General features: G+C 40.4%; 2 protein-coding genes across 2 annotated transcripts; both read left to right on the top strand.

The window, feature by feature from the left end:
* Positions 1–6,159: 6,159 nt before the first annotated feature.
* Positions 6,160–8,364, top strand: LOC121996541 (pentatricopeptide repeat-containing protein At3g24000, mitochondrial-like). Its single transcript, XM_042550541.1, has 2 exons — positions 6,160–7,862; positions 7,975–8,364. Exon 1 carries the CDS (start codon positions 6,160–6,162, stop codon positions 7,726–7,728), a length of 1,569 nt encoding a protein of 522 aa, XP_042406475.1. The 3' UTR covers positions 7,729–7,862; positions 7,975–8,364.
* Positions 8,365–14,209: 5,845 nt separating this feature from the next.
* On the top strand, positions 14,210–15,958 carry LOC121999910. Its single transcript, XM_042554538.1, has 4 exons — positions 14,210–14,633; positions 15,189–15,341; positions 15,415–15,531; positions 15,622–15,958. Exons 1-4 carry the CDS (start codon positions 14,289–14,291, stop codon positions 15,721–15,723), a joined length of 717 nt encoding a protein of 238 aa, XP_042410472.1. The 5' UTR covers positions 14,210–14,288; the 3' UTR covers positions 15,724–15,958.
* The last annotated feature ends 9,413 nt before the right edge of the window (positions 15,959–25,371 follow it).

The raw sequence follows: 25,371 nt of genomic DNA, 5'->3' as shown, positions 1-25,371 counted from the left end.
AAGAGAATTCTGAGATACCTTAAAGGCACAATTAGAGTAGGTCTTTGGTACCCACGTACTGAGTCTTTTGACTTGATAGGTTATACCGACTCCGATTATGCTGGGTGCAAATTGGATCGGAAAAGTACTAGTGGGGGCTGCCAATTTTTAGGTTCATCTTTAGTTAGTTGGTCAAGTCGGAAGCAACATTGTGTTGCTCTCTCCACGACCGAGGCCGAATATATTGCCATGGGAGAGAGTGTATCACAGTTGTTGTGGATGACACACACCCTAGAGGATTATGGACTTTCTTATAAGGGTGTACAAGTGCTATGTGACAACATTAGCACGATCAACCTAACTAAAAATCCAATCCATCATTCGAGGACCAAACACATTGAAGTGCGTCATCACTTCATAAGAGATCACGTAGCTAGGGGAGACATTGCACTCACATATGTTGAGTCAAAGTCAAACCTCGCTGATATTTTCACCAAACCCCTTCCGGAGAATGAATTTAGTCATTTAAGGAGGGAGTTGGGAATGTGTTTGGCTCCTTAGGTCATTAGAACTTCACCATGATCAATAAGGACTAGTAAAATGACAAGAGTAATTGGGACAATAATTTGGGCAACTTGGGAACATCTCACACAAACTATAAGGTTTAACAAAATATTTTTGTTTGATAGAAATGGGGTGAGATGCTAGGAACAACCAAATTATTCAAAATATATCATGCATCCCTTGAATAATTAGGTTGAAGAGACATTAATTGAGTATGGGGAACACCATTACATAATTCATGTGTAATTGATTTCTTGATCTTACTCATATATTCCAATTAAGGAATCTTGATTGGACCTTTGTCTAAAAAGTGTCTAACTATGGGTGATTTGTTGATTGATATTTTTGATTGATACTTAACATGCCTTGATTGAAAATTAGGACAAGTTGTTTATATTTTGACAAATTTGAACCTGATCATAGAGATGAGTTTAGCAAAAATATGTTTTGAACTCTTAAGGACCAAGAAGACAGAACTCCATATGGTTGGAGTTAGTGTGAGGTTTTGTTTGATAAGAGTCTGAAACTTTTGGATTATGAACAAGTTCAGGCCATAAGAAATCATATTTCGAATATATTAGTGTTTGGTGATTCCTAAGTTCTAGGGTATGTCTTAGGGAAGTTCTGAATTCTTGAGTTCCGGATTCTTCAGACTTCATGGCTCAGTATTTCAGTTACTGCAATTACTGAAATCGGGTTATTAGACACTGATCGGTCCACAGACCGATCAGGAAAGTCTGGATCGGTCTGTCGACCGATCCAGAACGAAGCCAAACTCTCTGTTTGGTATCTGATCGGTCCAGTGACCGATCAACGCACGAAGGAAGCCCCCTGATGGGTCCGGGCACCGATCAGGATGATCCCTGATCGGTCCACTGACCGATCAGGTGTCGCCGATTCACTGTGGTGGATCTGATCGATCAGGATTTCTCCTGATCGAACAGCCGTCTGATCAGGGAATAGATCGATCCCTGGTTTTAACTCCTCCCGACTCCCTCCTTTCCCATTACATACGAAGCCCTAGCCGACTCTCTTTTCCCGTTTCTTCTTCCCCTTGATTGTCGAACCCTAGACGACTCCCTCCTGCCTCAGCACTTCTTTCTTTCTCCGAAAACCAGAGAAATGGCTCCAAGGTAACTTAATCAGCTCTATTTCTCGTTAGTACTTCATTTGTTTCATTTCTCACTGCTTCAGTGATTTGGGGTGGTGCTCGGGTTGTGCTCCTTTGCTTCATCTGTGTCATGTTCCTAACCCCTTAGGAAGAAACCAGTAGGTGAGGGTACTTCCAAGTCCAAAGATAAATCCAAGTCCAAAGAAACCTCCCGTCCTCAACCAGCTGTCTCCGGTAGATTCCCGAACCAAAATTTTGAGGAAGCCTTTAGACTAAGAACCTTCAAATTACTCCCGTGTAGATCTGTAGATCGTAAATTCATGGACGAGTTTTGCCCAACTGTGTCTGAAACTATTTCCTACTACAATCTTCACTCACTTGTCTACTTAGAACGGGATATCAACTATGACTTGGTCTCTGAGTTTTATAACAACCTTCATAAGATTCCTAATGAAGCAGGTTATAAAACAAGAGTTGCTAAGCAGACTCTTGATTTCAATTTCGTATCCTTCTTTGAGTATCTCGATTGTCGGAGGTGTTCCGGTAATGTCTTCTCGATATTTCCTGATCTACCAGACCCCCTACCCTCACCTTTTGATGTCACACCTGACTCCGTCTATGAGTATTTCTTCAGGCAACCTAGACCGGGTGGCCTTGATGAGCTAGATGTTGACTTTCCTACTTTTGCAGCCTTGAGATTATCTCCTCAAGACTACATTCTGTTTAAAATTGTCACAAACTGCCTTCTGCCTATCACATCTAAACCATTGTCTGAGATCCGACCATATCATTGTCTGATGCTTTATGGATTGCGTCGGCGTCTCGACTTTGACATCGTATCTAGCATCTACTCTTCGATCGTCTCCTATAGTGAGCCGAGCGGCTACACTGTTTATATGCCTTATGGGCATATAATTACAGACTGGCTCGAGACCCTTCAGGTTGATGTCTCTAAGGGTAGAATAATCAAGATGGTCAGACAGGATTGCAGGCTTGGGAAGCGGGCATTTTCCAAGTCTGGAATCATAGGACAAAATGGGGACGTTCGGTGGAAGGATGGGAGGGCACTAGATGAGTTACCACGGGGACCTCCACGACAGGTTGCTCCTGTTGCTGCTCCTCCTGCTGCTGACGATGGAGAGGCCGATCCTGATCTGCGCTGGCAGATTGCCGAGCTGGATAGTCGCTTTGATCGACACGATGAGCTACTGGCTGCTGAGCTCCATGGACTGCGTGTTCGGATCGACCAGCGCTACGATGACTTGCGCAGTCAGCAGCTGGTGACGCAGCAGCTACTTCTGGGCTGGATGGCCAACTACCCACCTCCGCAGCGATTCTCGGGCCATCCATCTTCGAGCTCCAGCATGCCGCCTCAGGATTACGTGCCTCTCGCAGATGATGATGATGTTCCTCATGTTGAGGACATTGATTGATACATTCATTTTGACTGTCTATGTTTTTGGATGCTGATTGTTGGATATTTTATGTCTGACCTGGATGCTTGTTCATTTCATCTATGTATGCTATTTATTTTCTTTCTTTATGTCTTGCTCCTTATTGGTTTTTAATATGCTACTGATATGCCTTGTTTTGTATGTCTCTTATTCATTTATCACTGTCTCATAATACACTTAGAGGTAATTCTAGGTGCATTAAGAAAAAGACAGTATGGGTTAAGGGGGAGTCTTTTGAGTCTTATCACCCCATTCGCACCTTTTCGGTGTTTGACAAAGGGGGAGAGGATATCTAAGTTTAGAAATGAATGAAAGGTTGATTTTAGGGGAGAGGATGACTTTGAGTCTTTTTGAATCCTCTTACCTAATTCGCACCTATTCGACTAAGTTAAGTTTAGTGATGAAAAAGGGGGAGAAGATAACTAAGGTATATCCGTCTTAGGGGGAGGATCCTGATTTTCCTAAAAATTATGGGTATATGAGCATTTCTGATCTAAACTTAAATCGTGTTGTCAAACAACAAAAAGGGGGAGATTGTTGATACAGTCTGACCTGGATGTTGTTTTGCTGTTGACACTGATTTAAGTTTGTATCAGATATTTAACTCAGATTAATTACTAATCTAGGTTGACTTGGTTGACCTGATTGAGAAAGTCCTAACTGAGATGTTAGGCAGTTGGAAAGTCCTGGTGAGTGAAGCCAGGCAGATTGGAAATCCTGGTGAGTGAAGCCAGGTGAAAACCCTAGTGAGTGAAGCTAGGTGCAAGTCCTGGTGAGTGAAGCCAGGCAAGGGAAAATCCAGATGAATCAAGGGTGATCGGACATCTGGTGTTGAAAAGTCCAAGAAGGAAGCTTGGCATGCGAAGTCAGAGAGGGTTCGGTAGCTCGTTCTCTAGGACCAGATGAAGTCGGAGAGAAGGAACTCCTTTGTTCTATGTGCATTCTCGTAATGTTCAATTTAACGAATGAGCACACTGTAGCTTCCTTCTTATTTTAAATCTAATCAAATCCTAATCTATGGATAGAATTACTCGAGATCTAGATCAACAGCTGGATAAGTTTAAATTTGGGTCAAAGTCTTTAGATCTTAATAAATGGTTGTGATCTACTCTCCTTTGAGCTTGATGGACTAGATCTTTGATGGATGACCCAACTCTCCTCAAATCTTGAATGGATGGATCATATTAGTTCTCGATCGGTTCTCCAAATTTAAATCCAAAATTAAGTCTAGACCGACCCACGGTATTGTTTATTTTGCATGCACTTTTTCTGATTGCCGTATTTGTTTTCACCCATCTGTTTTTAACCATCTGCTGTGAGTCTTTTTAGCTTGCAGGTTGCAGGTCACACTCTCATGGTTGAATTCAAATTAAGCTTCATTAAGAGAAGAAGACAAGTGCTCTTTTCACTGTGATTTGCTGCAACAGATGCATTTGAGGCATCAACGTTCACTGGCGAATCTGATTGCGATTGGGCTGCGCTCAATTTGACCTCTACTTATTGGTTCGTATCCAGAGACGCTAGTGATTTCCATTGGCATGGGTTCAGAGAACCAGATGAGGAGGAGAGGTGATTGGCTACGCCTTGTTGGCAGCAGCGATTCTGCAAGCGGCGGTGATTCGAGCCAGTAAAGCAGAGAGACATAAGAAGGAAGAAGAGAGGTTCAGAAACAAGAACTGGATTCTCTGTTTTCTTTTCGATCAATCCTTTGAGAAAGCAAGTTGGTGAAGCTGTGAGCTCCTTGCTAAGAAGGTTGTTGTGCGCTCTCTGCTCTGTTTTTTTCTCCGCGTGGTTGTAAGCTCATCTGATTATTCTTCTCAGCCACTGTAAGTCTTGTGCTTAATTCTATAATCAACTGAGACTCTGTTGAGAGGTTGCTCCACCGAGAAGGAGACATCTTTAGCCGGATTTTGTCCGGGGTGTGATCTACCGAAAGATCAAGGAGTCGTCCTCCTTACGGACACGCCGAGGAGTAGGGGCAAGTTATCCCTGAACCTCGTATATCCTTGTGTCTGCTGTGTGTGTTTTTCTTCCTTCGTTTTAGTTTTCTACTTCCGCTGTGCTAACAAGTTTTTCTTTAAGAAAGATTGTGTTTAAGTTTTCAAAGAGGCTATTCACCCCCTCTACCCAGCATCAAGTCCCACGAATATAATCATAAAAATTACGCGAGCTCATAAGACCTAATTTCAAGTCATTCTGAGCCCTCTAAATATATCAACTAATTTTGATCGAATGAATATAAAGAGTTTCGATTAGAATTGATTGATCGACCTAGAGAGCTCAAAATGATGTGAAATTATGTCCTATGAGTTGGTCTAGTTCTTCTAATTGTATTTATATATGCAAAAATCAATTTGACCTAATATATTGAGAACAATAGTTTTATAATATGAATTAATTTTTGGATATATTAATTTTTAAAAAATCATCACTCTTAATATGGTAGATCAAAATTGGCTGATGTACTTAGATAGTTAAGAATGATATAAAACTAGATATCAATTTTATTTATTATATTGAGAATAATAATTTTTGAAATATAAATTAATTATTTTTTTAGAAAAATAATCAATTCGACTGTTGTGGTAGTCCATAGTTCAAATCCTCTGTCTCTATTTCTCTCTGTCCCCGTGTTCCATTATCGATCGGATGGATCAAATTAAATCTCAAGGTATCATGACATCTTTAATATATGTACAGTATACTCGTGATGTGCAAAGCATCCTTGAGATTTAATCTGATCCGTCCGATCGATAATAGAATATGGGGATAGGGAGAAATAGGGATAGAGAATCTGAACTCGATAGTCCATGGGTAACAATATGACAGATGTAAAAATGAAATTGAATACCCAATTTATTAATTTTAAAATTAGAATATGTGATTTAAATATTTAAATTTTTTGAAATATGGTCGGCTAAAAGGTCGTATCTTAAAGCTTCAAGTCTCCGGAAGACCGGAAAGAAATTTAACTTGCGTAAAACCGAAATTACCGTTGATCCTGCTAGGATTTTGCTATAAGTAGTAAAAATCTAGAGAATCTTGGAAAATATGGGCCGCCTCGTCGCCGACTACTCCATCCCTTTTTCCGTGCCTCGCCTCTCCTTCACCTCCGCCGCCGCCTCCTGGACCGCTCTCATCTCCGCGCGCTCTGACGATCATGCTGCTGCATTCCGCCTCTTCATCTCCATGCTACGCCGCCCTAAGCCTCCATCCCAGGCCAACCTCTCCGCCCTTCTCAAATCTGTCTCTTCCTGTCTGCCTTCCAGCCTCTTCTCCGGCCTCCAGATCCACGCGCTCGCCATCAAGCTCTCCCTCTCTCGCCTTCCCTTTGCCGGCTCCGCCCTCGTCCACTTTTACTCAAAAGCGCGGCTCCCTCGTGACGCCCATAATGTGTTCGAAGAGATTTCTAACCGAGACGAGGTCTGTTACGGTGCGTTGATTGTTGGCCTCGCCCAGAACCAATGCGCCACTAGTTCTCTCAGAGCCTTCGCCGCAATGAGGTCTGATGTCGATGTGTCGACGACCACGTATAGCTTATCTGGTGCTTTCCGTGCGGCTGCTCACTTAGCAGCGCTAGAGCAATCTAGGATCATTCACGCACATGCTGTTGTCGCTGGGCTGGACACTAATGCAGTGGTCGGCACCGCCCTGATTGATGCTTATGGGAAATCTGGTATCACTGGTGATGCTCGGAGGGTGTTTGATGGAATGCTCGCGGATGCTAATCTCGTTATGTGGAATGCGATGCTAGGCGTATATGCGCAACAAGGGAACACTGAGAGGTCAGTGGAATTGTTCAATGAGATTCTGAGACGAGACTTCCAGCCTGATGAATACTCCTTTCTTGGGGTTCTGACTGCATGTAGCAATGCTGGGTTACCAGATGAGGCCAAGAGATGGATTGACTGCATGAACACTCGCTTTGGGGTAGTGCCAGGAATTGAACACTACACATGCTTACTTGGTGCGCTGGCCCGTGTGGGCTGTCTAGTGGATGCTGAACAGCTTGCTTTAACAATGCCTTGTGAGCCTGATGCAGCATTCTGGCGAACTCTTCTATCTGGTGCTGTGGTCCATGGTGCAACTGATGTGGCTGCAGCTGTTGGCCAGCGTCTCCTAGAGCTTGATCCCAAAGATGACTCGGCCTATGTCATGCTAGCTAATCTATATTCATCGGTGGGCAAAATGGACAAGACTGCTGAAATGTGGAAAAATATGAGGGACCATGGAGTGAAGAAGGAAGGTGGACGGAGTTGGATTGAAGTGAGGGGAGAGGTGCATGCGTTTATTGCAGGGGATAGGAAGCATGATAGGATGGCAGATATTTATGCCAAGATCACGGAGTTGATGGAGGAGGTAGGCAAACTGGGTTATAATGAGATGGATGAGAGACTTTGGTACCACAGTGAGAGACTAGCAGTGGCATTTGGATTGGCAAGTGGATCAGCTCCCAAGGGGAAACCACTGAGAGTAGTGAAGAATTTGAGGATATGTAGTGATTGCCATGAATATTTCAAGTACGTAAGTAGGGTGATTGAGAGGGAGATTGTGGTGAGAGATGCTAATAGGTACCATACTTTTCAGGATGGATGTTGCACTTGCAAGGATTACTGGTGAATTGACTTCAGCTGTCACACTGGAAAGTGATACCAGCATTCTTCATCACCAACATCAGATATGTCTGCTAGGCTCCTCAAAGTTGCAGTTCTCTCTGTTTGCAAATAGATTTGTAACATGATGACTACCTCAAGGTTTGATGTTGATGCTTCCTGTTGTTTAATTTATTCTGGAGCAAGTGTGGCTGGTCTTGAAGATGACTGACAATTAATTAATTGGATGGATTTGTGATGTTGTTTCTACCAGAGCTTTGAGACTCGATACATTCTGTGTGCTGGAGATATGTAGGGGTTCATGTGGATAGGGGACCTTTCCTTTCCAGTTCTCCATGAACTTGAGATGCAGTAATCTGGCAGATGCTGCTCATGGATAGCAGCAGCTCCTGGAAATTGATCCTAGAGATCATTGATTGATTCTGTTTACTAATTAGGAATAAAATTAGGGTTTAAATTATTTTATGACTTCAAGTTTAGACAGTTGTTAATGGTGTTTGAATTATTTATGGGTTTAAGTTTTAGAATTTGTCAAAAAAACACAATTGTAAACCAGGTAAATCTTAGCCTGGTATAAAAGGGGTTTATATCCCTCATGTAAGAAGATTCTTTAATTCAATAAAAAAAAATCTGTTCTTCGCTACTTCTGATTCTTTGTGTGAGATCTAGTTTCTCTGTATCAGATATTTATCCTTTATGCGACATCAATTGCTGTGACCTCTGTGTGAATTTTGTTTGTTTGATTTTTGTGCTGCACATTGAGCATATGACCTGCTAGAGGAAAAGGATGACAAGAATGAATATAGATAGATACAAGGATGGTGGAGAAAACTTGATGGTTTGAGGAGTTAGATTGGACCGAGTAAGGTACATGTTGAAGTCAGGATTGTTAGGATGTATACTAAAAGTCTAGCTTTTGGTATAAAACATTTATCTAGAAATAAGAATCACATTGGTCAAATGTCTACATTTATGATAAATGTAGTTGTTCAATTAATTTATATTGTAGATAACATGGTGTGTAGTGTCACACACAGAAGATCATGTTATCAGTACCTTATAAATTATAAACAGTAGCTCACGACCATGATGGAAAGGAACAAACCATTGGAAGGTCGTAGTGTAATTAGGTATTAGTTTATCTTAACTATATAATTACACTAGTACACTTAGAGTGTATTGAGTAGGACCATTAGAGGTCGTTTCTTTTATACTGACTTTATAAAGAAACAAAGACTTCAGTTATTATGGAAGTGTGTGCTCTTAATCCTAATATAATAACAAGTACATATATTTGATATTTATTTCTTTAATTTATCAATGGGTGAGATTTAGTTCGATGAATCAATAAGCCCGATAAGTTGGGAAATGATATCACTTATAGTGTGTGTTGTTGATTATAGAAGGAAACTGTGTCCTAGTGATCTAGGTTGAGAATGCCCCCAAGAGGAGCTCATAAGGATTGTCATGTTAAACCCTGCAGGTGGACTTAGTCCGACATGACGATGAAGTTGAGTGGTACTACTCTTGGAGCTAGATATTAATTAAGTGAGTTGTCAGTAACTTACTTAATTAGTGGACTTTTGTTATCTTAAACACAGGGAGACTAACACACTCATAATAAGAAGGAGCCCAAAATGTAATTTGGGATTGGTGCAGTAGTTCAATAATAGTTCTTTAGTGGAATGAATTATTATTGATGAAATTAAGTTGTGTGTTCGGGGCAAACACGGGATGCTTAATTTCATCGGGAGACCAAAACCTATTCCTCCTCTCGGTCCCTATCGTAGCCTCTAGTATATAGAGATTTATACCCACCGCATACCCACCTTCTTACCCATCCAATGGGGTGGGCCAAGCTAGCTTGGAACCCAAGCTAGGGCCGGCCAAGACCAATTGGATGAGCCATGTAAGTGGCCGGCCAAAGCTTGGGTCCCAAGCTTAGATGACCGACCACTAGAATATTAAAAGAGATTTTTATTAAAATTATTTCTTATGTGGATATCATGATTTTAAAAGAGAGTTTAAAAATTAAAAATTTCCTTTTATAACTTTCTACAAAAGATTAAGAGAAGAGATTAATCTCTTTCCTTATTTGTAGATTAAAAGGATGATTTTAATTTTTGGTAAAAACTTTCCTTATTTGTAAATCATCTACATGTTTAAAAGAGAGTTTAAAATTTGAAATCTTTCCTTATTTGTTGATTAAAGGTGGATTTTAAATTTTAAGAAAACTTTCTTTTTAAACCATGTTCATGATTTAAAAGAGAGTTTAAAAATTAAATATTCTCTTTTATAAGTTTCTACAAAAGATTAAAAAAAGATTTGATATCTTTCCTTATTTGTAGATTAAAAGAGATTTTAATTTTTACAAGATAACTTTCTTTTTATCCACATGTTTAAAAGAAAGATTTTAATTTATAAAATTTCCTTTAACCAATCATGAAGGGATGAAAATTATTGGAGAAATTTTTTATAAATTTCTGGAGATAAATTAGGAAGTTTTAATTAATTAAAACTCTCCTTGTTTGTAGCTTTAATATGGTCGGCCAAATAAAATTGAAAAAGAAAATTATTTTTAATTAAATAATTTTTCCTTTTCAATGGAAAAAGAATTAAGGAAATTTTTATTAAATTTTCCTTATTTGCCAAGACCAAGGATTATAAAAGAGGGGGTAGAGGAGGCTTCAAGGCGAACGACTCTATTCTATTTTTCTCCCTCTTTTCCTTGGTGGTGTGGCCGGCCCTTCCTTCTTCTCTTCTTCTTCTCTTTGTGGCCGAACTTCTTCATGCTCATGGAGTTTTAATTGGTGGCCGGATCTAGCTTGAGGAAGAAGGAGAGAAAGCCTACATCCCTTAGAGCTTGGTTGGTGGAAAAGATCTTCATCTTTTGGAAGCTTTGTGCTTGGCCGAAATTTGAAGAAAGAAGAAGGTGCTTTGGTGGTTTCTCATCTCGGAAGATCGTTGCCCACACAACGTCCGAGGTTAGAAGAGGAATACGGTAGAAGATCAAGAGGTCTTTCTAGAAGGTATAACTAGTAATTTTTCTTTCCGCATCATGGTAGTTATTTATGGAAATAATACCAAATACAAGAGGCTTACGATTCTAGTATTTCGAATATGTTTTTCGAAGTTGTGTTCTTTTGTTTTATTTTTCCTTGTGATTTAATTGTTCTTTTCGGTTAACCTAAAGTTATTTTAGGAAATTAAATATTAGATTTCTATAAAAGGTTTTGTCTAGTCGGTGGTGGTTGCTCCCATATCCAAGAAGGCCATGTGCCTCGCCACGTCAGTACTGGGAACCAATTATGGAAATTAATATTTAATGGAATTAATAACTTAAGGTGATTTGGGTCGAACGTGTTAAGTTCCGCAGGAGATCCAAGTCAAAATCTAAAAGAACAAATAGATTAAGTTTTGGATCAAACGTGTTAAGTTCCGCAGGCGATCCAAAATTTAATTTAAAAGAACACATGGTAGCTAGGAAAAGGTTCAGACCTTTGTACAAAATTTTTATACAGTGGAACCTCTAGGCTTTCCCAGTAGCAACCAACAAGGATCTCCTAGGAATTTTACAGACATTTAAATAGGTAAGGTTTTGACAGGTACATTGTGGCATGGGATGCTAATATGCACTATATTTTTAGGATTTATGTTGCTCTTGCAAGCATAAATGTGAATTTGAACTTCTGAATGAAACAAGTGTTAAGTTAGCGTCACATCATCATAAATAAAAGTCCATATCCACTGACATTTTGAAATTTAATGCCCTTTTGAATTTTCTACAGACACAAAGGAAGTAGAGATTGGTCTCTCAAGGCTAGTGCTGATGCTTCTTCTGGTCTGGACAGTGGTACACTGAATGTAATGGTACACCATCCTGATTCATTCTCTTTACTTCAAGAAATTCATGCCGCTAGATATACTAGTTTGTCATTTCCTTGGATCATTCAGAATTCAAGTGCTCTATCTTATTCATGTTGTCTATTCCAATATCTCTATCATGTTCCTGATTTCTTGTGTTTTCCTAAATTTCTTTCTCTTATTAATATGTGCTCTCTTTAAGATGATGCCAAACCCATAAGTATTCTTTTCAAAAGGTGCAAAATGAGCAGTCTTAGAGTAGTTGTTACATGTTCGAAGTAGCTTATATGTCCCTGGTAGCTTATCTTGTTGTATTATTAGTACTAGCTAACCTTTCATTGGCTACTTGTCCTGTTGTATTACTAGTAGGATAGAAAACTCTTCATTAGTGTAAACTTGCAGCCTCAAATGTTATTTGCCTGTTGATATTTAGTTCTTCTGTGCATTCATTTCTCCTACATCAATTTTAACACAGCTTTCAATTGGGAGACATCTCCTTACGGTCAAACCATATCGAAACTGTAAATGCTACACACTTGCTTTCTGACCTATTACATGTAGAGCAATTGCATTTTGATTCAGTGGATCTGGCAACTGCTAAGATTGCAAATTGCAGCAAGAATTTTTCCAAAAAGAAATGCTCTTGCTAGTGCCTACCTTTGTATGAGACTTCTATACTGCACAATTCTTTTGTCACATATATCATACCACACTGCTATTCTTCGTAATAAGTTGCTAACCTCAAATCTTTTTTTTTCCCCCTGCAATGAAGTAGTGTTAACTCCCTCACCAAATTCTGTCTAGCAAGTTTGTCTGCCGCTACATCCAATATACTCGCATTTTGGCCTGTGTTATATTTTCCTAGAAGTGTTCCTTACTTTATCAACTAGGTTTATATATGCTGGTATTGGTTTAACTGGAAAACAACCATCTTGTAGTTTACATTCTACTGGATTATTATGATAGCAGCCACCAGGAAAGCTAGAAAGTGCATATGAAAATTTTGTTGTGTTATTCAATCTACGCAAATGCCATGATAAAGGTTAAAAGTAAAATCATATTCAACTAAATCTACTGATAGTGGTTATGCAAATTACAAGAGCAACTCTAGTTATGTAATTATGTTTTCTTATTAAGAATTTGCTGCAATTTTTTATCTTCTTCCACAAAGCATCCCATATTAGAACTATTCTCCACTGGAGGAAAATATGACAACAAGAATTCGTTATCTCAAACTATCCGTTGAGGAATTGACCGACGATTTTGAGATGTTTCAATCGTAATACTTTATGATATCTCTTCAGGATATATCAAAGATAATTATGCAACTATGTTTTCTTTTTAAAGATTTGCCATTACTTTTTATGTTCTTCCACAAAGCATCCCATATTAGCACTGTTGCCTACTGAAGAAAATATTCAGCTGCAAAAGATTGTCACTCAAACTAGTTGTTTCAGAAAGTTTGAGATGTGCAAAGATTTAAGAGTCTAATCACTCCCTGCTACTTCTCAACTATGTATCATATACAGTACTTCGACTAGTGGCATACATGTTCTCAAGATCCTCTGGGGCTTAGAGTCCCAAAGATTTATGCCATGGGATAACCATGCATGCATTATTATTTTATCCAGAATCGCACGTCTGCTGAAGTGAAACGTAATTGTCAGAATAACATTGCAGTCAGAGATGCCAAAACGATAGCTAACCTTTTTTCAGCATTATCTTTATAATTTGCATTCTGCACAAATTATCTTCCTTTTTATTTATATATTTTAAATTATCATCGCAATCAATCCTCTTGATATACTGTTTGACCCGACCAAACACTTTTAGTGGATTCCCTATATTCTTCTGTGTTTTTGACGTCAATCTAACACCTTGTTTGCCAATTGAAGTAAGTTACATTGGGATATTGCGTTTTGTCAACAGAATTAGAATAACCGTCATGTGATCAGAACTAGGCTTGTTTTGTCCATACACTGAAGTGAATACCACAGAGAATCTTTTTTCTTACTACTGAATCTTACTCAGTTTTACTAGAAACGTTAAAATTTTTTAAACAGGGTCTGGCCCCAAGCTTTTAGAGTCAAACCTATAGTTGACAATGATGTCAACGCCAAAACTTTCTTTCTTCCATTTACGGTTTACTTTGTTCAGTTACTGGTTGAGTTGGTTATTAGTTTATAGAATTAAACCATGGTTAAATTATGAGAAAGATCGAAAAATTATCCTATCATAAGATAAGATGAGTAACTTTAATTTTCTGATGTACTCCCTTCAATAAAGACATTCTTATATTAGGATGGTTCTAGGAATTATGGTATCATGGTAGGATATTCAGATTATCATCCAAACATCCGTGGTTCGAATTCACATATTTATAAAAAATTTTCTTCTAAATGAGAGGTGTAATGAAAGGAGTCTAGATTTCTAGATTAGTCCGTCGTGTACAATTCTTGATTTATCTTGATAATCGATAAAAAACTTTTATAAGATCGGACTTATCACTCCAAAGATAGTCTAACTGGGATTACCATTCTTATGTCACAGGATGGCAGATTTCACCATTTGTAAAGATCCAACTGCGCTAAAAGTGCTATTAGTCTACGACGTCCTTCTCTCTATAAAGGTGATTGCTTTCTAGCCGGAACAGCAGCTTGTGCGACCTCAGCAGCTTCTCCTTCCTCTGTCGCCGATTCGACCATGTTTCCGGCTTCCTATCCACCCGCCGGCTACCGACACTTTGGCCAGCCGTCGACCATGGTCGCCGCTGGCGGTGCCGCTTGTGAAGCTGATTACAGCTTCGCGGATGGGTACTCCTGTGGCCAACCAAACCGCCAGCTGGCGGCAGAGACGATAGAAGTGGAAGCGCCGCCGCCGCCGCCGCCAAGATTCGCTAGCGAGCTGCTCCAGCTCGGTGCGCTGTGCTACCCAGATGGGACCGCCTGCGGCGTCGGGGAATTTGTGGGTCCGGCTGATGTGGCGAAGGATCATCCGAAGCAGGACGACGGCTTCCTGTTCTGCGAACTAGAGCAGGCGGTGTCGCAGGTAATAAATTGACATTAAATTCCTAATTTTTGGAATTTCATTTATAAATTTTCACAGTGAGTCTTCTAGTTTGAACTGTTCTTTAGATAGATTAAGAAATAACTATACTCTGTGATTAAGGAAGTATAATTTATTATTAAAATTTACAATGGATATTCAGATTGTTGCCAAGTACAAAAAAAAAAAAAATAATAAAAATAATAATTCAATTGTTGCGTCAATCAATCTTGTGGAATGATCACAATCTACAAGAAAGGTGATTCCTCATGAGCCATCCAGAAAAAAAACAAAACTGTTCCGAGAGTCGTATGATATTATGCAAGGACCAATCTATAGTAAGATTCTCCCAACTTCCGTCGTTATCTGCAACTAAATCAATTATGAGATAGAGGAAGAAAAAGAAAAAGAGAAAGAGGAAGAGAATTTTTCTAAAATATCTTATATTTTACTTGTGATTCTCCATCGACAGTTTTTAGGATAAAAGAACTTAGTGCACATTTTAGCACTTTGAAATTAGTTAAACTGTTCGTTAATTTGCCTTGTGAATTAATCAAGGTGATCAGCGGAGACACGGCCGCAGTGGCAATGGAGGATTGTTCCTCCTCCAAAGATAAAGTAGGCCTCCGGCTGTCGCCAGAAGAGAGGAAGGAGAAGATCCACAGATACATGGAGAAGAGGAACAAGAGAAACTTCACCAAAACGATCAAGGTAATTCAGTCGATCATGCAACTGAATAAAACTTATAAATTGAAGTTTAAGTGATTCATCCTTTGGCTATCAGTATGCTTGTAGGAAAACATTAGCAGATACGCGACCGAGAGTCCGAGGGCGATTCGCGAAGCTTGATGAGCGAGGAGAGGAAACGAAGAGCAGCATAAGCAACCATGACTTTCACAAAGTAAGCGTGTCCTTGTGATCATTTCTATGGTTGCTCAGAGGGAAACAAAAACAAAATTTTTTGAAAGGGTAGTTTATATTGTTGTTGTAGGTGGCGGTAAAGGAAGAAGAGATGCTCGACTCGGACATTCTTGAACTCATCAGCGGCGTTAACTCCTTTGCGTATAATTGGGCTCTTGAATCTTGGATATGAGCGAGCACATGAATGATCAAAGAACTTTGGGTCCTTTTGCTCTCTTTTGCAGATGTCGACCATGAGGCATCCAATAAAATGAATGGAATGTAAAATGATATTTGGACACTAAAAGTTATTTTTTGTTGTCCAAGTGAAAGAGGTTTTGGAGTTGATAGGGGGGATTGGATCAACCATGTTCAATATGTAACCGGGTCGAATAAATGAACTTTGTCATCCCATTTGAATGGACAAATCAACTTGATTAGGGGGTTGATTAGCCCCACGAAGCGAAAGAGGTAGATCGAACGGAATTTGTGATTAACATGATTATATAATTGTGTTGTTCAGTTGATCTGGCCAAAGAGACTAAGGTGATTGAACTAACTTATAGCTAATTGGGAGAAGAGGTTCGATTGATCACATGAATGTCATTTGACCACCATCTCACTTTCTTCAACAATTGTCAAAATCTTAATATTCAAATAAAGTAATAGAAGTCTTTCTCTATAATTCATGTATCAGATAAATCTAAAATACAACTTAACTTATGTAAACCCAGAGGTTCAATTAGAGAAAGGCCATTTGATCACCATCTCACTTTCTTCACCAGCTATCAAAATCTTCATATTCAACATCCCAATGGGTAAAGATGACCTATTTCTTTTTTCTTTTTAATAATCTAGGTGTTAAGTTTTACCTGATTAATTATAGAATTAGATGACCTTTTCTGGTTTACTTACTGGATAGCTTATGTTAGATAAATATTTTAAAAGTTGACCTCTAACCCTACATAAGTAGGGGTGTAAATGAATCAAGCTGCTCATAAGCTATTCGAGTTTCGATTTGAAAAATAGCTCATTCATGTTCATTCGATTAAGTTAATGAGCTAAGTTCGAGCCTAATTTCAAGCTTGAAAACATTATCAAGTCAAGCTTAACAATATTTGACTCATGAGCTCATGAACATGTTTATTTAGATATTTGACACACGAATTTATATATATATATATATATATATATATATATATAGTCCTGTTGAGATGGCAGACAAAGTCAAGGAAGAGCCGAGTCATTCCCTGAGTCTATACAACCTCAACTACTAGTAGCAATCAACTCCATGGTGCTTCGAACCTCGGGTTGTTCGCCCTCGAGCTGCCCCTCGACTTGGCGACATCTCAATTTTATGACGTTCTCGATCTGGGTCGTCTGTCTTCAAGCCACCTCTTGACTCAGGAGGCGGCGCCCCGACTACATGACACCAAACTGAAGACAATGTCATTTATTTCAGGAAGTAGATAACACACATGTGGATCTTGGAACACGTGGAGAACGTAGGAAATAACTATCACTCTATAAAAGGTAGTCAACTCCTATGAGCTCTGGTACGTGAATACACACATACAAAAACCTTATGTAGGTCCGGTGAGGCCGGTTAGAGAGGATGAATAGACTGCAATTAAAAGTTAACATTTTCTCTTGCCATTTGAACTTTGCAAGGGTAAAACACACGTTAATTAAAATAAAAAATATACATAAAATAAAGTAAGAGACAAGGAGTTTACTTGATTATAATCGGGATGGTTGTTAATCCAAAGTAGTTGAAAAACTCTACTAAAAGATCTCCTTTGATGAATGTAGAGTAACATCTTACAATCGTTGATGTTAGGACCAAAAGTAGCTAGAGGGGGAGGGGGGGGGGGGGGGGAATAGCTCGTCGCGTTCGCTCGGTGCTCGGCGTTGCTTGTTCCTTCAAAGATGTGCAGCGGAAATACAAAGAACAATCACACAACGCTAACACGGTTGGTTTACTTGGTATCCACCTCACAAGAAGTGACTAATCCAAGGATCCACACCAACACACACACCCTCCACTAAATAAAACTCTCCTTTATGGTAACTACCAAGGGCGGAGAAGCCCTACAAGACTCAATACAAGAAGAGAGGGAAAGGATACAAGAAATACAAGCTTACAAGCTTACAATGAGTATAAACCCTAACCCTAGCTTCTCTTCTTGGCTTTGATCCGCCTCTTGACTTGGAAAACTTCCAAGATCCTTCAAGAACTGGCGATCTGAGCTTTGTGAGTGCTGTGGAAGAACTGGCGAGAAATCTGGAGTGAATCGGAGAAGAGATGCCGAAGGAAATGAACGCCTGCAGCCTTTATCGACGTCAACGGTCGGATCCCGATCGATTCGAATATTCCCAATCGATCGGGGAGGCTTTGGATCGATCCACGGATCGATCCAGAGCGCCTCTGTGCTCTGGAAAAACGCCTGGATCGATCCAGCGCTTATCGCGCAAAGCAGCCGCGTCCCAATCGATCCACTGATCGATTGGAACATCTGGATCGATCCACGGATCGATCCAGAGGCTCTCTGTTCGCTTAGGAGAAGCCTGGATCGATCCACTGATCGATCCAGCTCCTGGATCGATCCACTGATCGATCCAACACTTGGTTTTTGCCCAAAACCAAGTTCCAAGCCTCTCAAACCAACATCCGGTCAACCTTGACCTGTTGGTACATCATGCCTAGCATCTGGTCACTCCTTTGACCTGCTAGGACTTCCCACCAAGTGTCTGGTCAATCCCTTTGACCCACTTAGACTTTTCTATTCATGCCAAGTATCTGGTCACTCCTTTGACCTACTTGGACTTCCATCAGATGTCTGGTCAATCCCTTTGACCTATCTGTATTTCCTTGTGCCAAGTATCCAGTCAATCCTTTGACCTACTTGGACTTCCCAACACCAGATGTCCGATCATCCTTGATCCATCTGGATTTTTCCTTGCCTGACTTCACTCACCAGGACTTTCACCTAGCTTCACTCACTAGGGTTTTCCATCTGCCTAGCTTCACTCACTAGGGCTTTCACCTGGCTTCACTCACCAGGACTTTCACCTAGCTTCACTCACTAGGGTTTTCCATCTGCCTAGCTTCACTCACTAGGGCTTTCACCTGGCTTCACTCACCAGGACTTTCACCTAGCTTCACTCACTAGGGTTTTCCTTCTGCCTGGCTTCACTCACCAGGACTTTCACCTAGCTTCACTCACTAGGACTTCCCTGTCAAGTATCCGGTCAACCTTGACCTACTTGACTCTTCTTCAATCAATTTCTTATTGTCAAACATCTAAACTCAAACCAAGACTCAGCTTGGTCACCCAGGTCAACCTTGAGCTGAGGGATGTTGCACCAACAGTTGAAAGTGTAGACTTAAAAACAGAAAAGAATTCGAGTACAGAGTGTGTTGTATTTGAACTTCAAGTACCAAAGCTCTATTTATAACCCACTGATCAAAGTTAGCCATTGGATGATGTGACACCTCCAGGGCGCCTAGACTCGGTCTGGGTGCCTGGACATGGTTGGTTCGATCCACACCGCAATGACTTCTTTCCAATGGATCTTCGCTTCTTGGGCGTCTGGACTTGGTCCGAGCGCCTGGAGTTGGCTGACGTGTACTCCAGTGTTGATCTTCGCTGCAACATTTCGCTAACTTGGCTGAGACATCCCTGATGTCTGGACCTGGTCTGGGCGCCTAAACAAAGTCAACTCAATAGTTGACTTATTCGGTTACTTGGATGATTCTTCAGCCTTCCAGAGTTGAGCTCACCTAAACACAACTCCTATTTTCTCCTCAAGCAGTCTTCCTCCCTAACTTCTTATCCCTCGGAAGTGCAATATGTGTCATGCTTATCCGCAGGTGTATTCTTCCACAGCTCCTCATCCATCAGATGCACCAAGTTCATCGACTGACTTCCTGTGTTGTCATTCTTGTAAGTTACGTCTTCCACTCGACTTCTTGTGTTCCTAAGTCCCTACATACTTAGAAACAAGGGATCAAAACCGTAGAGACTAACTTAACTCGGTTGATTATATCAAAACCAACTCGAGGTACTTATACCCTAAACATTCCATTTTCATTCTTCTTCCTCCTCTTCCGATGACAACTGACTTGAACATCAGAGTGGCTATACTGAGTAACCCTTTGGCTGTCATTCTAACCATCTTTCTTTCATCTTCTTCTATCCAGGTTCCGGCGGACCTCCCTACCAATCCTTGTTAACACTAGGTAATTGGCAACTAAGGTGGCTTTTACACCTATTCATCGATGGTTAGTTCATCGACATTCTTTGGTAGGATCAAATTGACAACGTCTGTGGAAACACTAAGTTAAGAAATGAACTAAGATGTTAGGATGGATGACACCGGAAGACCCTACGTTACCACCATGGTAATAGAAAGATTTTGACAAGCTGGTAGCTGCGATGGTGCAGGTGATATTGCAAGGGCATCCCCAATAGCCACTCCTACTGGAAACCCATTCCCAAACTGAGTCATAGCCTCGGTCGGTCGAAGCTACGTCGACGCCTCATTAGAGGATGCCCTGGCCCATAGGAATGCTCCAGATTGTGTTCCCCATGCCATTCGGTACATCGGTCATAAGGAAATCTTCAGGAGAGACCTCTCATCAGGATCCTTTGAAGGGAAAGGCTCCAACATCTAGTGGGAGAAAGACCCCTCGAGACCCTCCGTTCTCAAGAAGCATCCTTCAGGACGAGTTACTGAGACATTTCCGGGCATTGCATATAGGGGAATATAACGGTACTACTTACCCTGAGGATTATATCTGTAAATTTGAAAATGCTTCCCTACTACATCAGTATTCAGATGATGTCAAATATCCCGTCTTCTTGACAACACTCTGTAGGATCATAGAAGTCGAGAGGGGAGGGTGAATCTTGATTGTTTTAAAATCTTTTTCTTTTTCATCATCGTAAAACCAAATTAGAGTAAAGTTGCAGTGGAATAAAAAGTGAGACAAATACTAAGTTAATTTTACTTGGTTCATAGTCAAGCGACTACTACTCTAAGATCTGCGATCCTTGATCACTTCCGATGGGCAATCTAATATTTCTTCTCTTTGAAAACTTTCAGAGAAGAAGCAATGCCATACAAGTATGAGATATACAGTAACAAACTATGCAAGTACAATAAAGAATATTGAAAACAAGTATAGGAAATGAAGTGTCGGTTGTCGGAAGCCTCCCAACATCGTAGTTGTTGTAACTTGCACGATCAATAGCAGCAAAGATATGAATGAGCACAGAATGAATTGTTGATCGGCTCAGACCTTGAGACCTTCTTTTATAGGCATCATTTGATCGACTAAAATCCCATTCTGTTGACTGATCCTTTTCGTCTACTAAACTCTGTGACTTTCTTTGTTTGCTCTGATTCAATCTATCTAATCCCATAAATTATGATATTCGGTTGACTAATCCATGTTATTTGTCGATGGAACCTCTGGATTTCCTTTCTTAAGTGATTTGATCAATTTGTAATTGCTTACTAAAAATAGATTGGTCGACTGATCTCACTGATCCATCAATGGAATCTTGTTGCCTTCTTTGCCAGATTGCGATCCTTTACTGTTCTTATCCACTTGGATCAATCGACTAAACCAATCGGTCAACTGACTTTCTTTCTGTAAAACTAAGTTAGCACAATAAGAATACAAATGATAATGATCCCGCAAAACAGAGTTAGGCAATATAAAATAGAGATGCATGAATATGATAGTTAGAGCTGTCTTGATCTCAACTTAGAAGCTTCCGTTGGGTTCTTCAATTTGATCAACGCCTAAGATTTGTCCCGACTAGGATATGACCTTACCACTCCACTCTAGGAGCTTACCTCAACTTACTGGTCAAATATCTTGTCCTTTAGACCTGTTTGTATTTCTCTGGTCTCGCTTAGTGTCTGATTAACCTGATCAACAGACCTATTTGAGTTCGTGGATTTGGCAAGTGTCGATGTCCCTCATGATGATGCTTTAGTTTTATATAAAAGGTAAATATATATTATCAAAGAAATATACCAACATATAAAAATCAAAGATCCCTACATATGTCATGTTTGATGAAGTGTCAGATCTGTTAGGGGATCTGAGGTATGGCGTACAAGTGCTCACATGTGTACCATCTCTCTTATACATACAGATATATCTCTCATCAATTATGCCCTGGTTGATAACTTACCTTTCGCACAACCACGGGAGAGCAAGCTTCGACCGATCTCTAAGTCTTCGTTATCCATCATAGGCGGCTAGTCCGTGTCATTAGCACCTAACAAGCTCCATCCAAAGGTGACATCATGAAGCATACCATGACTCTATGTCGTATATCACATCATCATATCATATGCCACTAAACATCTGCCCATGTGTAGCACATGTGCCATCTAGCTAGCATCACTATCCATCCTCCTCTAGTGGATTGACTCATCTAATGCGAGTGCTCATATCCTCAACTTGGTTTGTCATCACCATCACTGCCCCCCACACACTTTTAGCAAGTTTTCAACTATTGATAGATTTGCAATGTTTTTACTATGAGTCATTTGCTACGGACTAGATAGATCATTCTGATGGATCTATTCACCCTCATAGGTTTTTTAGCAAAGCATGAGCTATAAATGGATTTGGAAAGTCTTTATTGTGAGCTATTTACTGCGGACTAGATAGATCATTAAAGGTAAATCTATTCACCTATATCCTCACCCCTTTATCAAGATGTACATGCTCTCATGCTCAATAAGTGTGCTCTCATGTAAATCCGTTCATTCCTCACTCACAAAAAATCACTCCTCTCGCCCACCTACTCGAGATGTATTCCAAGTGTACATAGTCTCATCTCCCCCTCCTCAGACCAGGGAGCATGTACCCTCCAAGGCTCTATGTAGCTCCATAGCTCTCACTCATGCTCCATGTGGCACTATGTCTCTCAACCTCCAGCTTAGGTAATGATCCTCGTATCTCGATGATGCTGAAGGTCTTGCCCCAAGGCTCCATGCAACTGCATGTGTCTCAGATCTCTAGGGCAAGTAAGCTTCGTATGATTACATATCTCTGAAGGCGCCAAATCAAGTACATTTTTTTTATACCATGGTCGGTTACTTGGGTGAACATTGTGTCTATCCCAAGTAGGGTCGCAGTTCTATACAATATGTAATTGTGGATGTAAATCCTCCAGACCCTTGGGTGGTGTGTCAAAATTGCCCGAGATGAGCTCCTATGCTACAAGACTACATGTAAATGCAGGAGGTAGGCTCCCAAAATCATGTAGGGGTCTATCATAAGTCTATCTATACGCTGCTCTATATCAACTCCAAAATATATGCTTGTTGTATGCAAGGTGACACTATCAAAATGCAACTCGGGTCACTAAAATGCCACTCACACTCATGATGCTACCTAAAATGCCTAAATTGCACACCCTTCTAACTAACTTATATGTGTAGTATGTGTAGTAAATGCATACAAGTGTAAATGCCACAACAAATGTAAAATGGGGTAGTAACCAAAACCTGCATGCCCCCGGAGTGTCATCCATGCTTGAATAGCTAATTTGAATATACCTTCACCGATCTATAGACGTGGGTCTGTACTTGACTAAAGACTTGATCCACATCAAATCTAAGCCCCTTAAACATATCGCAGTTCCTCGCCCTCCAAACATGATGCACCAGTATTAACATGACAAGGTGGCGTGCCGTGGTCATGATGGAGTGACTATTCACGGTACTAGACTCTGAATGTCCTTAGCATATGTCTGTAAGTGGTCATCTCAGGTTGCATTTGCAACTATGTTCGGATCCTCCCTCATAGTTGGCAAATAGGAGTACATCTGAAAAATATGTGGTCTAGTTCTAGTGTCACCTCGTCCTGCTTGAAGAATGTGCACCATGTTGGGTGTCTCTATATGCATTTTAAAAATTTATTTCGTAAACAAGTAGCGTAAGCGTAATGGTTTTCTAAATTATTACAACACACAATACACATACAAAATACACACATGCATAGACATAGCTATAGAAATTTTATGTAATGGTGGAGCCATGATGTAGGACTCAAATACCCTGGATAGTGGAGGCACGGTGTATGACCTGAATGTCTTGGAGCTTGGAAGAACAATGGAGGAGACATGATGTATGACCTAAATGCCCTGGATAGTGGAGGCACGATGTATGACCGAATGTCGTGGAGCTTGGAAGAACAATGGTGGAGCCATGGTGTAGAACCCGAATGTCCTGAATAGTGGGAGCATGGTGTATGACCCGAATGCCTTAGCTTTTCAACTCTTTGCTTTGTTAAAATTAAGGATATATTTGATTTTTAAGATATAAAATTCACATTTTAGACTTATCTATTGAGTGGACCTGAGTGAATACCCTCAACCTGTTAAATAAGGATGAATGGGCTGCTCAGTGTGGCTAAGCTGCTGGTCGAGGCTACCGAGTGGATGATAATTTAAAATTTATCTTGAATAGAGATAACAAAAGGATTTGCCAAATGAAATTGCCACAATTTAAAAAATAGGAGGAACAGACGACAAGATAATTGATCACACAGGCGCTTACATGAAGCCGACAAGAGGAGGAGGAATTGGTTGGAAACCAGTTGACCCTTCCACTTGGGTGTTGGGGATCTTATATGGTCGGCTAGAAGGGGAGTTGAATAGACGGTGCCCCTAAATCGATTGCTCCCCACGTATTCGTTAGTGCACAACAAAAATCTAATACTAATATGAATACAAAAGCTAAAGACAATAAGAAAAAGAATAAGCAAACCGCTATACGCCGATTTACGTGGTTCGGAGATAAAACTCCTACTCCACTGTTGTTCGTAAGGTGGGAGATTCCTATCCGTCGATGAATTACTCCTCGGAATACCTCCGACTAGCTCACGTTGCTCATTGTGGGTGGACAAACCTCACCACAACTCTCACAAGAAGTACTAATAGAGGTTAACCACTTCTATTTCGTCAACCTTAACTAAGCTCCAAAGCCTTAGTTATATAGGCCATGGGTTGGAAAACCCCGCCTACCAGTCGACTGGTGTAAGTATCAGTCAATTGCCCTCTGTGGAGATTCGACCATTACATCCCAACGGTTCAATACCAGTCGACTGCTCCACACTGGCTGAGAGAACAGAGACATTCTGTTCACTCTCCAGTCGACTGGCAAAAGTACTAGTTGATTGGTACCCCGAGTACAATCTTACGCACTCGGACCCTCATCCTTACGACTCACTTGACTCTTCATTGTAGCCTTGACCTCTTGTCTTCAAGCCTACTTCCTTTGACTCTCGTCCCTCGGATACACCCAAGCCCACGGCTCATTCCAATGCCATCTTTCGCGTATGCTTCGAAGTCGCTTCCCTCGGCCCTTGTCCTTGCTACCTGGTCCATGGTTTCTTGGATGCTCCATCCTTCACCGGACCTGAAGCCATCAAGCTGAATCATATGTGTATCCTGCAAACCTGTACAACTCAAATACACATATCAAATATAAGGATGAACCTAACTTAAGCCCTTTGCCCAAATATCAAAACACATGGTCGTACGAACCATTGAGATTACTCCAACAATCTTTCCTTTTTTGATGATTAGCAATACGTTTAAGTTAGGGAAAACAAATAGCAATAACACATGCTAAAAACAATGGACTTACATTGCCAAGGTTACACACATGGACTTACACCGCCGAATGAACTTACGTTGCCAAGACTATACACTTGGACTTACATCGCCGAATGAACTTACGTTGTCAAGGCTACACACTTAAACTTATACCGCGGAATGGACTTACGTTGCCAAGGCTACACACT

This window comes from Zingiber officinale, chromosome 1A (assembly GCF_018446385.1).
Source record: "Zingiber officinale cultivar Zhangliang chromosome 1A, Zo_v1.1, whole genome shotgun sequence".
Taxonomy (NCBI): Eukaryota; Viridiplantae; Streptophyta; class Magnoliopsida; order Zingiberales; family Zingiberaceae; genus Zingiber; species Zingiber officinale.
Note: the sequence above shows the minus strand (reverse complement) of the source record. Positions and strands in the feature narration are given on the sequence as shown.